The 15,619-nt window shown below is 48.5% G+C and overlaps 1 protein-coding gene across 2 annotated transcripts in view; it reads left to right on the top strand.

Moving 5' to 3' along the window:
• Window positions 1–15,619, top strand: part of Slit1 (slit guidance ligand 1) — a 139,582-nt gene that overhangs the window by 21,390 nt on the left and 102,573 nt on the right. For both annotated transcript variants that reach the window (XM_055591540.1, XM_055591539.1), the window contains exon 4: window positions 586–657. In XM_055591540.1, coding sequence (XP_055447515.1) covers window positions 586–657 — 72 coding nt within the window. The remainder of the gene's footprint in view (window positions 1–585; window positions 658–15,619) is intronic.

Genomic DNA, 15,619 nt, shown 5'->3' with positions numbered 1-15,619 from the left:
AATACTAATACTAATACTAATACTAATACTAATACTAATACTAATACTAATACTAATACTAATACACATTTTTATTTAAAAAAGAAACAGAGCAAAGAGTAAAATAAAAAAATAATGAAAAAAAAAAAAAAACCCTACCAGGCAGCCAAACAAAAATCAATGCAGCCTGGGCACAAATAGGCAAAAGCACTTAGGTACTGGGATGTTTAGGCACCCTACCTCATTAGGCCTTATCTCACATTTCATAAGGTCAAGGATCCAGCTCATAGCTGACACTGTCTTGGGATTAGATCTTGGTGGGTCACGAAGGGGATGATGGGAAACAAAGAAGGAAGGGCCCTGTAGCTGTTTAATGGAGGGCTTTTTTCCTTCCTGGTGCTGTATGGCCCAGTGGGCCCTCTCAGATGAGCCTTGTCTTAGAGAGGATTCTTCCCCGGGGTGTGTGCGGGGGGCCATGGGGGTTCTGCTGTGGTCTTCCTGGAACTTAAGTCTAGGTCCTTATGACTTGAAATACAGTGTTTTCTGAGTGTCCTCTGCCACCTCCTGAACACTTATCACTCCCGCCTTTCCTCTCCCCTTCTCCAGACGCCTGAACCGCAACCAGCTGCACGTGTTGCCTGAACTACTGTTCCAGAACAACCAAGCTCTCTCCAGACTGTGAGTTACACACGTGGGTTGCTACCCACACTGGGGGGATGGGGGTAGGATTCGGTGCAGGTCAGTGGCTCTGACCTTGGCCTCATGCTTCCTGCTGGCAGGAAAGGCTCTGGGCATCAGAGGCCAGACATTTCTCTAGGAAACCTGTGTGGGTCACTTCTCCAGTCAAGAGCCTGAAGGAACCCTGGTACCTGTAGCTGCGTGTGCCGCTGCTGGTGGCAGGGTGTCATGGGGAGGGGAAGGGCGTGTCTGCAACGTTCTGCCGTGAACATTCTTACGCCCTTGTCATTGCCTTTGCGTGCCTGTCTTGGGTTGAATATTTATTCATTGCACTAAACCCGTGTGGCCTATTTCTATTTCCAGCTCTGTCTACCTTTAGAATTATGTGCTCTGTGAGTGTCTTTATTACCAGTGGTGTAAAGCCATGGTTTCATTGGCTGCCAACACACTTCTCCCGAGTATAAAGGACACTTGTTAATGGTTGCTGCGTGATTCTCCATGTTTTTGAGTTGTTCTACTGTCCATTCTGTTTTTTGCGAACTGGGGTTGGATGGAGGGGCCTTTGAGACTTACTAAGGGATCTGCTTAGCCCACGCTAGGTCTTTGTTTGCCTCCCTCTATGGTGGGGAGTTCACCAGAGAGTTTTCTAGAGGTTTTTCAAACTTTGATTTGAAAAATTTAAAGGAGATTTTTTTGAGTCCTCTTCATGGTGAATATTACCAATCTTGATAAAACTGTGTGTGTGTGTGTGTGTGTGTGTGTGTGTGTGTGTGTGTGTGTACTTTTGCTGGAAGCCAGCATTTCTTCTTGAACTCTGTAAGCTAACAGCTGAGCTGCGGCGTGCACCTATGCTTGCTGGGTGGCCTGCTGTGAACGTCTGTTATGTCCCTGATAATGCAGGTTCCCCGGCAAGGAACTCCTGCACCTGGCATGTGTGACTGTGAGAAAGACAGCATCTCACAGATTTACCACTGCGGAGACAAGGTTGGAGAGGCAAAATGATATCCTTGGAGTCGATGTGAAGCTCCCTCGACTCCTAGCCCGGCACTCTATGTGTTTCATATTTCAGTAGGAATTTTGGGGCAAAGGTCTTCCACCCTTTAACCAATATTAAGTAACCAGACTTCATAACCAAACCGGCATCTGGAAATCCACTCAGGGAGGAAGGAGCCTGAAGAGACACCTGCTCCTGGCACTCTCCTGGGTGGGGAGCCAGGGGGAGCCGCAGCCTCAAGGTTTTGTGGGGGTATTTCCAGGCTTTAAACTAAAGCCACGCTTCCTGCCATGCTTTCCAGGCAGCAGCTCCCTTGCATTTGGTAGGAGGACACTTTTATGTAGGGCCGTAGCTGCCCCTGGGTGGAGGGAGACTTCTTCAGCTCTATCTTGCACTCTTCCTCGGTCTTTGCTTTGGTGTTGCAGGGGAGAGGGAACCCCGGGCCTCAGGTCAGCTGGGTACACTCTCTCCCTTAGCCTCTCCACATTTCTGAATCCCCTCTGTAAGCAAGGTGTAGACGCCGGCAAGACTCAGCAGAGAATGCCTGTTCCGCCAACACCAACCAAAGACTTTACATCATGACAGGACCTGTGCATCCTGTGGCCCTCCAGCACGGGCTGTCTTGAACAAGGTACCTTCTGTGGGAGGCTGCTGAGCAAAGCTCTGCTGAGTCTCGCTCCTGGTCTCTGGGCTCCCCCAGCCACTGTGGAGGTGGGTGTAGGAACAGACCGGGGGAGGGGAGGCGTGTTTAAAAGTTTCCTCACTGCCACTCCTTGCCTCCTCTCATCCAGTTCTGTTGACCTGAACATCTGCCTTCCCAAAATATCCCTGCCAAGTTCCCCAGCTGTTCTGGCCTTGAAGCTCTCAGGCACGTCCCCCTGAGGACTGGTAGGGGAAAAGGTGGGGCAGGTATGAAAAGCATGACCACCAACTTCCTAAACTCCCCAGGACAGAAACTGATTTATGAGGGTGTTTCTAGGTCTCTCAATCCACCCCAGTGTCTCACCCCTCCCTCTACCGCCATCTTGGGCTCCTTGGCAATGATGGCATCACTGCGCCAACCGTTTGCAGTAGCCACAGCGTTGACCATCCTTCTATTTCTTACAACCACAGAGATGGGATCTCCCCTAGGGTCTTGGGTCCTAACTCTAGAGTTTGGGGATAGGAATCTCATCAGACCGTCTTAGGCCAGGCTTGTTGGGGGCTTATGGGGTCAGCTGGTGTAGAAATGACTCCAGAACTGTCTCCTTGGCCACAGGTCCATGGCATTCTGTTAAGGCATGCTAAGTCCAGCAGCAGGGCCACATTTCTGGTCCCTCCGTTCACCTCCTCCGTTGCTGTGGAGGAATTTGTTACTAAGCCCTTCCATCTGGAGGAAGTTAAAGACTTTCATGCAGATACTTTGCTAATCAGCATGGCAGTGGACGAGAGAGAGAGAGAGAGAGAGAGAGAGAGAGAGAGAGAGAGAGAGAGCGCAAATGTGCTGGGGAAGGATAGGCCAGGGAGTACAGGTAGCACAGTCCCTGGTTCAGTTGACCTTGTCTGTAGCTCCCGGAGGCTAAATGTTTGTTCTACACTAGCAGTCTCCCTAGTGTTGGGATAGCTTGTCCGTTCCTTCCAAATGCACAATGGATGATGTTCCAAAGAGGTGCTTTGCTTTGGCTTACAGAGCAGTTGGATGTAAGGACTGGAATTAGGCACTGGGACTCCTAGGGTCCATAATGAGCCTGAAAATGGGCTTAAACCGGGACCTGGAAATCTCACCATTGAGGAGCCACCCTGGGGAGGTAAAGCCCAGCATAAGTGTGCACACGGCAGCAATATTTAGAATATTGAAGAGAACATAGAAATAACCTTAATGTCCCACATCAGGGGAGTGGTTAGGCAAATTCCAGCATATTTGTTTGATGGAATACTTAAGCTGTCATCAGAAATGGCCTTCATGGGAGATGTCAAATAATGCAGGTGTTTGTGATATCAAAAGCCAGAGTTGTATTGATTCCTGAATTACTCTAACTAATGCATGGAAAATGACTGCAAAATTCTAGCAGGGATTTGACTGCAGGTGATTTTTTTTTTCTTTTGTGTTTCCCAGATGTTCTTTAAGAAGGACGTATTGTATTTATGGTAGGAAACCTGCCAGCTTTGAGCAGTAAAGGAAAGCCCCTGTGTCTGAGTTAAAACTAATGCTGGTGGGCTGGGGAGGCAGCTCGCCTAGCACACTAGAAGGTTCTCGGCCCAGAGCCACGAAACCCCAAACAAACAACTAGTGCCAGAGACACGGGGCGGCTTCCTTTAGCCCTGTGGATCCAGCTGCTCTTTTGCAGGACCAAAATAATGTCTATCACTCGGGGCTATTGTGAGGTTGAAGAGAGGTGAAAAACCTTTGGGTCTCAGCATTAACACTGTGGCACGTGGCAGGAATTGAGAAATATTGGGCATCCATCCTGGCACTGCGTTGGAGGGGACAAACCTGACTCTCTACCTTCAGCCTCAGAGTGACCCCACACTTGAGCATTGCTAAGCATGGGTATGGGCTTCCCCAGGCTCTGGACACCTGGTCTGGTCTAGAGTTCTCCTTAGCTTAGAATTTAGAATCATCTCTTCACTAAGCAGGGACCTGACCTCAGCTTTTGCTTCACTCAGTTATTATTATTATTTTTATTTTAAAGGAAAGCCTTTGGCCCCCCTGAAGAAATATTCAGAAAGCTGGGCTTGGTGGCGCATGCCTTTAATTCTAGCTCTCAGGGAAGCAGAGGCAGGTGGATCGCTGTGAGTTAAAGGCCAGCATAGTCTACAAAGCAAGTCTAGGACAGTCAAGGCTACACAGAGAAACCCTGTCTCAAAAAACAAACAAACAAACAAATAAAAACAGAAGAAGAAGAAGAAGAAGAAGAACAACAACAACAACAACAACAACAACAACTACCCAGAAAGGCTGTGGAGGGAGGCCTGCTAGCCAGTGGAAAGGGGAGAGGCTGAAGTTTGGCTTGGGACAGTCTCTTGGTCACATTCTTGAGCATTGGAGAGGATGCCAGGAGACAGCAAGTAGGCAATCTTGCTCAGGCCACAGTTCTTAGTGTCCTCAGATTGCAGGTAAAGTCTTTATTCCTGACAGAGGGGGCCTGGGGTCCTTACTTGGTGCACCTCTCCTCTTTATTCTATTATTATTATTTTTTACATGTGTATGTGTGCCTGTGTGTTGGGGCGCACATTGTGTGTGGGTACATGTGCACAAGTGTGCACGTGGGTGTGGACGCCACAGGTCGATGCTGAGCATCTTCCTCCATTGTCTTTCATCTTTTGTATCAAGGCAGGGTCTCTTCCTGACCCTGGAGCTCATCAGTTGGCTTTGGTTAGTTCAGCGACCAGCTTGCTCTAGGGATCTCTGTTTCTGCCTCCAAAGGGATGATAGATGGGCCTCCTCACCTGCCCAGTATTTATGTGGGTGCTGGAGATCTGAACTTGTGTCTTCATGATTGCATGGCAAGGTCTTTACCTGTTGAGTCACCTCCCAAGGCTCCCTAGCTCCCCTACAGCAGAAAGCCCTCACCTTGTGTTGGGTTATTTTCCCGAGAAGTGAATCTGCAGCCTTTCACCATCTCCATCTCCCAGAAAGGACAAGAAAGGTTTCAGAAACCATGGCCGTGATAGCAATGATCAAAGAGAATGGGAGGCTACTCAGTGCTGGGTCGTGCTGGCACAGATAGCAACACGATCTGATCTGAGTCATGAAACATCCGTGTGAGGTCAGCATGTCCCTTTTATGCAGATGAAAGTATGCAAGGTCAGAGAGTGTGAGACATGTCCAAGGGCTGAGCCAGGTTTGAACCTGCTCTGGCTGTGGCTGAAGTTCATCTTATTACACCCACCTGTTGGCCCCTACTGTTTATCTGTACCAGCCGGACCCTCCTGTCCCCCAGCTCCTCACTATCCTTCACCCACCTCTTCCTCCATCTGTTCACACTCACTCATTCATTTCAAAGTTTTCTGTGGGCCTCCTGCAGGCCAGCAGGGTTGGTCAAACTTTTGATAGATAGTTTTGAGGTTCCAACAAGCATGTCCACCTGTCCGGGAGGCGACACTCCACCATAGCCACTGTCTGAGGGCTATCTGGCTCTCAGTGGAGGGCAGGAGTCAGATGCTGTGTCTGAGTCTCCTGTGGGGGCAGCTACACCCCAGAGGCAGGTTAGCCAGATTTGGGACCAACTTTTTACTTGCCGCTCAGTCCTCAGAGGTATGAAAATGTCATTTTTACGGACTTTCAAAGGGCTCAGGTTTGGAGCTAGAGGGACATGTTGAATTGTAATAACTTCTCTAGAGTGGCCAGTCCCAGACTTCCCTCTGCTAGGTGGGCCAGGTCCTCATCTGCACCCTAGCCTCTGTCTCCCCAGCTCTGGCAGACAAGTTCTCCTCTGGCTGGCTGCATCCTTTCCTCACCCACAGATTGCTCTGGATGCTCTGGATGTTCTCTGGGCTTCTGCTTAGCCTTGAAGCCCATCTGCATCCAGAGCAGACTGACTTCATCTCTGAAGGCTTCTGCAGGCTTGGGAGGGGCAGGCAGTGACTGAGACAGCCCAGGGCATCTACTTCCCATGTGTGTATATATCCCTGTCATAAGGACCACAGTAACTCATTAACAAGGCCCTGGTGGTGGGAGCCAGGCTGCAAGCCTGCGCAGCCCTGTGGAAGAATGCCTGACCCCTACGACCCCATCTCAAGCTGGGTTTAATTAAACTGTCAGCACTGGTCAGAAGAACAAAGCGTCCCTTCCCGCCAGGGCCCAGCCCCCACCAGAGGCAGGAGGCTACTCCGCTGAAACGAATAACTGCACAGAATGGATCCGTCTCGCCTCCGAGGGAAATTACCCGAAGCAGAAGGTGACCTCGCTATCGCCACACGTCCAGGCCAGGAGGCAGAGCTGCTGAGCTTGTCCAGTTTCTGGGAAGATGCACACGCTGTTTGGGAAGTGGGGCTCCCAGGCGGCCCTCAGCTCTGATGGAGCCTCCTTCCTGTCTGTGCTGCCCCCAAGGATTCTTGCTAGGTGTCCATCATTCCTTAACATCCCTCTCTCTGGAATTGTCTTGAGCTTTGTCCTGAGAGAGGAGGAGGAAGCGTGTGAGGGCTTCCAGGCGTTCACAAGAGAAGTGGCCTTGCTTAGATGGTTAGAGGAAAAGCTGGCCAAGCAGGCTCACCTCTAGAGGACTCTTCTGCTTCTAGCACATTCTCATGTGTTGTAAAGCCCTAGGGAGTGCCTGTGAGATGGCTCAGCAGGTAAAGGTGCATGTCTGTGCAAACTGGACAATCAGCCTGACCTGGAACACAGTGTAGGAGAGAACTGACCCTCAAAAGTGGTCCTCTGATCTCTCCACATGCATGTCATGACGTGAGCCTGTACTCATACGTACCGTACAGGGACACAACAAAAATTAAGACAGAATTAAAAAAAAAAAAAAAGCCCAAATCCCCAAAACAAAGGAAACAAAAGCCAAACCCCTAGTGGTACCCAGGCAGAGGCAGGTGGATCTCTATGAGTTCGAGGACAGCCTGGTCTACATAGTGAATTTTAGGGCAGCCAGAGCTACATAGTGAGACCCTGTCTTGGGGTGAAAAAGACAAAATAATAATAATAACAATGAAAGCAAAAACCAACCAACCAACCAACCGAAACAAACAAATAAACAAACCCCACTACCAACAAAAACCCCAAACTAACCGCCGGGAAATGTAGGGGGTTCCATCTCCCAAACTTGTTTGACCCTTTACAAACTTATTTTTTTTTCAGAGAATCTGCTTTAATACCTTCTGGGCTTAGTGTTAAGTGACTGGCCCAGTCTCAAACAAGAAGCATAAGAGTTTAGAAAGTCCAGGCCTATCTGACCCCAAACCCATGTTCTTACCACTCAACCTGTATGTGTTTAATCTAGAGGAAGGTGCATGTGTGCATGTGTGTGTTTAAAGATGTAGGTTTTCAGGGTCAAGGTCATCGCAGATCCTGAGTTAGTTGGGGCAGGAGGGTCTCTAATTAGCAGCATTATCACATTCTTTTTCTTTGGTTCCTTCTTCGGGAGGTCTTGTTCCCCAAGGGTAATGGGGGGGGGGAGCTTAGGTGGAGACGCTATTGGGTATTTGCTTTAGTCCGGCCTGGCTGGAGTGTGAAAGCTGAGGACACCACCCCGAGAGCAGCTGCATCACCTCTATAGCCACGCAGAGCACAGTCTGGGGATTATGAGTTAGCAATTACTGACTGCTCTGGGTCCGCAAAGTGCCTTCCAATCATTAAGTCTGTGCCTGCTGTCAAGGAGGGAGAGAAAAAGGCCAATATCCCACTGGGCCGGGCAGGGCGGGCGGCCTCTTCTTGACAGCTGCATGCCAAGCTCGCCTCTGTGCTCAGCATGGATGGACAGCCACACAGCTCTGGCCCACACTTTTGGATCCAGCCCAGCCCCAAACTGGCTCAGAACCATGCTGGTCTTCACAGTTATGAACAGCTGGGGTTCCCCCAAAAGGGCTTCATGGTAATCCTATAAGGATGCCCTGTGTGGAAGCAGGGCGCTGTGCTGGCGTGGCTGTAGCACTATACAGAGCAGTAGAAGGCAGACAGACTTCTTAAGCCGGAGGAGACAAAGTAGGGAGGTGTGCACACAGGCAGGTGTGGCTTGGGAAGAACTAGGGGATGAGGGTTTTGTTTGTTTGTTTGTTTGTTTTCTTACACCTTGAAGTCTGCACAAATGATTTCGCTAGGATATTTAACTTTGGAAAGTAGAGAAAAAGACAAGGGGTTGTTCCACCAAGGAAGGCATTTAACAAAGTTTCACTAGCATGCAAATATTTTCACTTTTTGTTAAAAAACAAAACAAAACAAAAAACAACAACTGGGGGAGGGATTGCTGTTAAGACAGGGTCTCAAGGTCCTCTGCCTATACGCTATGGCTGTGTAGCTGGGTGTTCTTGTGGGACTCCTAAGGGTGCGAGTAGGGGTGTCTCTGATTCTTTTGTCCGCTCTCAGGACCCTTTTCCTCCTACTGGGTTGCCTTGTCCAGCCTTGATATAAGGGTTTGTTTGCACCTACTCTTACTGTAACTTGTGGAGTCATGTTCAGTGGATCTCCCTGGGAGGCCTGCTCTTTTCTGAAGGGAAATGGAAGACTGCATCCTGGGGAGAAAGGAGGTTGGAGGGGCACAACAGGGACTGGGAAGAGTGGATGGAGGGGAAACTGAGGTCAGGATGTAATGTATGAGAGAAAAAGAAAAGAAAAAAAAAAGATGATAATAGTAACATGCAGTAATAATTTTTTTTTTTTTAGAGATTTAACATTAAAGGAAATCATGAGTGAGTAAGTTGGAAAACCAATGGTCCATATTGGTACATGAAACCTAGAATGTTAAGGTTATCTATTGCTTTGAAGCAAATAAACACATTTATTGGCAAAACAAAACACCAAACAGGCTCTCACTGATCTCACTAGGTAGCCACAGCTGGCTTGAAACTGACTCTATAGACTACACCGGCCGTGAACTCATAGACTAGACTCCTGCTTCTGCCTCGGGGGTGCTGGGACTGCAGGCGTATGGTAGCGTGCCTAGCTTAGTGTCCTAATCAGTGCACGGGTATTTGAGTGTGTGAATCCGTGTGTGCCTGCCTGGGCAGGCGTGATTGCCTGTGGACGTGTGTGCTCGTGGTGGCCAGAGCTGACGATGGTTATCTTTCTCATTGCTCTCCCTCCCACTTAGATTTTTGAGACAGTGTTTTTCACCGAGTCTAGAGCTCACTAACCAGCTAGACTAGCTGACCACTGAACTCCTGGTGGCTACCTGTCTTTGTCCCCCTTCTCAACCCTTCCCGTGGGGCTGTGGTTACAGATGTGTGCCGATGTTCCTGGCTTTTCGTGAGGGCGATGGGGATCCAAGCCCAGGTCCTCAAGTTTGGCTGGCAGGCATTTTCTTATTTTATTGACTGAGCCATCTCTCCAGCATACACATAAAAGTGCTTTCTTTTTCTTTAAATTAAGTTTGCTATCACTGCAGCATGTAGTTGCTGTATAACAATCTGCTCAGCCTTACCTGCCAGACACTTCCAGCACCGTTCCTGCTTTCAGCTGCTACAGTTCCTTGCAACTCCACGTCTGATGGTGGGGGAACCGAGGCTGGCTGGGTTAAGAACTGCTCGCTGACTATTGGCAGACCTGGCTGAGGAAGCGGGGGCGTGTCAGGATGGGTACCCCTGCTCACCAGACCACACAGCTCTGTCACAAAAACCCCTGGAGAGCAGAGAGCTGTCCAGAGGGCTTGCTCCCAAGGTTTCTAGGAAGGTGTGGATAAGTACTGAGGAGCGTGGTGACACAGGGGGTGGAGGAGCATTCAGCAGCCCTGTGAGCAGGGGCCCCGCTACCCCAGGATGCTGGGTAGAGGCCCCCAGGAACTAAGCATACATGGAGTCAGACTTAAAATGTTCTAGAATGGGGAATCTGGATTTGGCAGGCGGTGGGAGCCACAGGGTGTTCTCGGAGAGCGAGGTGACAAGGCAGGTGAGTCTTAGACCCTCCCTGCAAAACCTCTCCTCCCTAGCTTCCCGAAAGCTCTGCCTCACAGGCCTCTCTCTCAGTGGCCTGAACCGGTCCCTCCTGAGATTCTCCTTGCATAAGGAGAATTGATTATTGCTCCTCAGTGTCCCCTTGTTCTTTTCTGACACTCACTGTGGTAAAGCAGCCACAGTGGTTGTCTTAACCACAGAGAATGTTACCATCCAGCGACATTAACTGCACTCACTCTACGGTGTAACCATCACCGCTGTCTACACCTGGACATAATCTCCCAAAACAAGTCTCTTCTAAACAATGGCTCCATCTCCCTGCCCACACCTCTGTTCTGCTTTCTGTTTTCAAGGATTTGGCTGTCTGTGTCACAGAAATGGGCTTAATGGTATTTGTATCTGAATGGCTTATTTCCCTTAGCATAGCATTTTTTTTGTGTGTGTGTGGTCTGACCTTATTGTTATATCAAAATTTCTTCTTTTTACTGACTATATAATGCTCCACCACTTGGCTATACCACCTTTCTTTATCCATCCAGCTGCAGATGGACCTTGGGTTGCATTGCCTATCTGTGCCATGTTAGCAGCCATGGAGTCTCTGTTGGAGCCCCTTTTCATTCTTTATAATTGGAGCCCTCCTTTCTTCTCCAGCTGAACAGAGTCTCACACAGGGTTTGCCTGTGGGTAGAGATTATCAGACTTTTTTACCCTTCCTCAGGATTCTGGGATCTATGCTGTGGGTCTGGATCAGGTCCTGGTTCCTCTTTAGTGGACCTGGTTCCATTTGATCTGGGTCTACTCTGTATCTGTGGCCCACAGAAATGATGCTGGCTATTCAGGGCTCAGTGCTGGCATGCAGGCCAAAACATTTATTGGTTTAAGTGTTAAGTGATGTGTTGAAAGAGTTGTCTGGGCAGTCACAGAAAGCCCTGGGAATGACTCTTGCTTCCGGGAGCTGGAGGAAGTAGACTTCGAAGCACATGAAGAATGATTGAGGAAAAATGGTATTTCTTACAGCTGGAGGAGGTGGGCAGGGGTTCCAATGAAGATGAACTTGGTTCCATGATAGTCACTTGCACGCATAGGTAGGGTCTGATGAAGCATGTGTGTGTGTGTGTGTGTGTGTATGTGTGTGTGTGTGTGTGTGAGAGAGAGAGAGAGAGAGAGAGAGAGAGAGAGAGAGAGAGACAGGGTTTGGCTTTGTAGCCTGGAATACCCTGGAACCACAGATTCCAGTTTTGATGGTAAGAGCCTGGGTCCTGGCATCTCCTTCCTTTAATAGAACACTGACACTCAGGCGATTCTATTTCCTGCTTGGGGAATCTTAGGGGTACATCAAGGGAGTCTGAGGGCCTCAAAGGACAGCTGGCGGGGTTCCTCAGGACACTCTGGGTATGTGCTGTGATTCAGGGTGCTACTGCAGTGCTGTCTTTGGCTTGCTGAGCCTTGCAACGTGGATAGACTCCCCAGCCACCCTGCGGGCGAGAAGCCCTGCCTGGCAGCTGATTAGTTTGGGAAGATACATCATTGATGGAGATATCTTTAACAACCCAGTTCTTTCAAGTGCTGGGGTTGACTGTGGGGTGAGGGAAGTTTAAAAAAAATGTATCTGACCAGGAACCATTGTTGTGTTAGCTGTTCCTGCCCCAAGCCTTGCATTCAATGTCCCATCTCATGGTGCGGACCCTTGGATGTCCATCTACCTCATACCTGTCTGGCTTCATCCCCGGCATTAAGGAGGAACTTGCCAGGAGCTTAGTCTTTGTCCCAGGGGGCTCAGAGTGTCCCTGTGCTCACAAGTAGCCTTGGAGGTGCAGGTTGGGAAAGGAATGGTAAAAACCGATCCAGTCACCCTTAAGTCCCTGGCTCTTTTGTACCATCTTTTCAGGACCTCGACAGAGTGGGCTAGCTGGAGCCGACCCTCAAGCAGACCCAGTGTGTAAGAGTGAGCTTCGTGGGTCAGATTGGGTCTGGTGCCAGAGCTTGATGAAAGGCAGCCACTGTCAGGCTAGAGCCACTGGATCCTGTGGGCAACAGAATCTTGCTGAGGTGACTGCCAACAGCTTCCTAGCAGAACTCTCAGACTTTGATACGAGCTGTAAGTTTTCTTTATTTAAAAATATATATATATATATATATTATTTTGGCAGTGGTGGTGGTGGTGGTGGTGGTGGTGGTGGTGGTGGTGGTGGTGTGTGAGAGAGAGACAGAGAGACAGAGAGAGAAAGAGGTGTGCCCATGCATATGGAGTTCAGGAACAACTAAGGACTCAGTTTCCTCCTTCCTTATGGTTCTGGGAATTGAATTTAGGTTCTTAATCTGTGCAGTGCAGAGAGTGCTTTTCACCTCTTTTACCCGTGTGGCTATCTCGCACATCCTAGGTTTTCTTTTTTGAAACAGGGTCTCTCCGAGTTGCTGAGGCTAGCCTCAAACTCGCAATCTTCCTGCTGTAGCTTTCCTAGCCCTGGGATTGTAGCGGGTGATGCTCCGGCTAGCAATTTTTTCTTCTTCCCATTTTAATGAGACAATTTGTAACTTGTTAGTATTCATGACTCTTCTGAGCGGATGATGGCTGTGAGCCAGTTTTCCCATGGTGCCTTGTCACAGTTTAATGGACCTGGAGCCATGCTTTTCTTCAAGGACATCAACTCCGTGCATTTTCCTTCCCTGGTTAAGATCTGCCTGTGATTTAAAACTGTTTTTATTAGCATACATCAATTATGCATAATGATGGGTTTCATTATGACATTTTCATACATATACATAATGTATTTTGATCATCTTCACCCCACTGCCATTATCCTGTTTGCCCACTCCTACGCCTGCTAGTCCCCTGCTCCTCTTAGCCAGCCCCTTTTACGTTTTTAAAGTCTTTCTAAAGATATGTTCATGGATTCAGCTTGCAAATATTTTATCGAGAATTTTCACATCTATGTTTATTAGAGCCATTATCATACAATTTTATTTTATTTTTTTGTTGTGTGTCTGTCTAGTTTGACTATCAACATAATGCCTAGCCCTGTGAACTGAGTTTCCTTCTGTGTCTAGTTTATGGAATAATTTGAAAAGGACTGGTGCTAGTTCTTTTTTTTTTTTAAGCCCTGATAGAATTCTGCAGTGAAGCTTTTTGAGCCTAGACTTAAATATTTTATTTATTTCGCTTACAAAATTGTTGTGTGTGTGTGTGATGTGTATGTCCATATTTGTGTGTGTACACAAGTAATAAAAATGTTTTATTAGTCTGTGTAGATGGGAGAGGGCAATGGCAGGTTGCCAATCCCTTGCTTCCCACTGTTTGAGGCAGGATGTTTTGTGTGACTTCATTTCCCATCTTCTTATAGGAACACTGGGATTACAGACATGTGCTACCATGTCTGGCTTTTGCATGCATCCTGTGGATTTGAACTCAGGTCCCCTTGCTTGTGTAACAATCACTATTTACTGAGCCCCACCCCCTAGCCCCGTTGGCTGCTTTCATTATATCCCGTAGGTTTTGGTATGGCGTGTCTTCATTTTCTTCTAATACTAGGATTTCTTCATTCAGTGGTGTGTCATTTATGGATGCTTTTTTTTTTTTTTTTTTCTAGTTTTGCTGTTGACTTCATGGTCAGACTGGAAGAAGTGATTTCATTTTTCCAGTGTTTTTGAGACTTGTTTGGTGTCCCTATGCATGATTCATTTTGAAGAAAGTGCTGAGCTGCAGAGAAGTCTTCTGCAGTACAGTGATGGATGCTCTGTAGATGTCTGTTATGTTCATTTGACCTAGGGTGTCACTAGTGCAACGCTTCTCTCTGTTGTTGTGATACCTTGTCTGTTGGTGAGAGTGAGGTGTGGAAGTCCCCACATCAGCCACGTTAAGACTAAGCTGTGACTTTCTTCTTGTCTTGTTTGTTTTCTGAAATGGCATTCGCCTGTGTTTGGGGCCTATGTTTGGACCTGTAATGTCTTCTTGATGGAGCATCCCCTTAATCAGCATGAAATGACTTTCTTTATCTCTCCTGACTAGTGTCTCCTTGAAGTCTGTTTTGTCAGACATTAAAAGGAACTGATACAAACATAGCCAGAGGACAGTGTCAGGGCACCTGGATCTGTTTTGTTGTGGGTGTTCGTGTTCTGGAGGAGGGAAGCAAACACTGGGAGCCATCTGGAAGGCATTTCATGTGGGGTATAGTCACAGGCCTAGGGGCTGTTTGGTGTGATGAAAAGGAACTACAGATGAACCTTCAAGCAGTTTCCCAAGCCGTGTGGAGAGCTTTTTCGAGGAGGATGAGGGAGTCGATTTGTTCCGGAAGCTGAGCACAGTGGGCAGGAGGTTTGTGTTCTGTTCAGCAGGCTTCCTGAAGCCCGAGGGCACCGGCTGAAATGGGGTGGTGGCCTATCTACTCCTCCTTCATCACCAGAAGAGCTCAAGCAGTAGCTCTGTCTATTTCTCTCAGGGTGTGTTGGGGAGAGCTGGAAGCCGGGCATGACACAGCTTTGGGTGTTCTCGACCCGAGTCATTTAGCAAGAGGAGCGTTTGGGAGAAGAAGCTGGCCTCCTTCTGGTCATGCTGTGAAACTGGCAGGTGAATGGAGCATGGAATCCCCCACCCACCTACCCAAGCCTCTGACTTGGAAGCCATCCTCCAGCAAAATGGCTCCAAGAAACTGTTGAACAGAATATTTACCACACCCTGGATTCTGCCTCTTGTTTGAGAGTCAGATTTGACACAACAATGTCAATGAATCGATTTACAGAATAGGACAGAGGGACAGAGGGTGTGGCTTTGCCACAGCACTCCTCAGGAGGTGTGTCTGGCCCAGAAGCGCTGGCTGAAGTGCTGGCTGAAGTGCTGGCTGAAAGCTCAGTTGGCTGGCCCCTCCCACTTGACTCATTCCCCTTTTGAAGTTGATGCCCTTGTTTTAGGAGCCTGGTTTCTGCACCCCGGGATCTTCCAACAAAGGAGCTTCTGTGGGCAGACCTCAGAGGCCACGCAGGAAAGGGTTAGAAAAGAAAGCTATTGACAGAATACCAATAAGGAAGGGTGTTCTTACAGAACCAGGGGCTCCAGGCAAATCTGGGACCCACTTATACTGTCCAAACATAGCAGAGAGTCCCTGCAAGGGTTTTGCTTTAGGAAAGGCCTGCAGCAGGAGGGAGGATGGGCGAGAAGGAGGAAATGTTTCACAGTGAGAAGTTTAAGTTCCATCTCTTGTTGGGGAGGGGCTGGCCGGGTGCTGCAAGGCCAACAAAGAAACAGTGTGGGCTGGCGACAGTTAGGGGGCACACATAGCAACTAATGGGGCAGTAATGGGTGGGGAGGTAACCTGGGAAAAGCTGGTACAAGGAAAACTGGTGCATAAATTTTGGTGGTGTGACATCCTCCTTGGCAAGGAGACAGGCACCGTTGTCACCCTCCTCAAGGCCAAAGCCAGAGATGTCACGGCTCCTGGAAAT

Source organism: Psammomys obesus, unplaced genomic scaffold, assembly GCF_907164565.1.
Source record: "Psammomys obesus unplaced genomic scaffold, mPsaObe1.curated_primary_1811, whole genome shotgun sequence".
Lineage (NCBI taxonomy): Eukaryota > Metazoa > Chordata > Mammalia > Rodentia > Muridae > Psammomys > Psammomys obesus.
The sequence above is the reverse complement of the archived record's forward strand: the minus strand, read 5'-3'. Positions and strand labels throughout refer to the sequence as shown.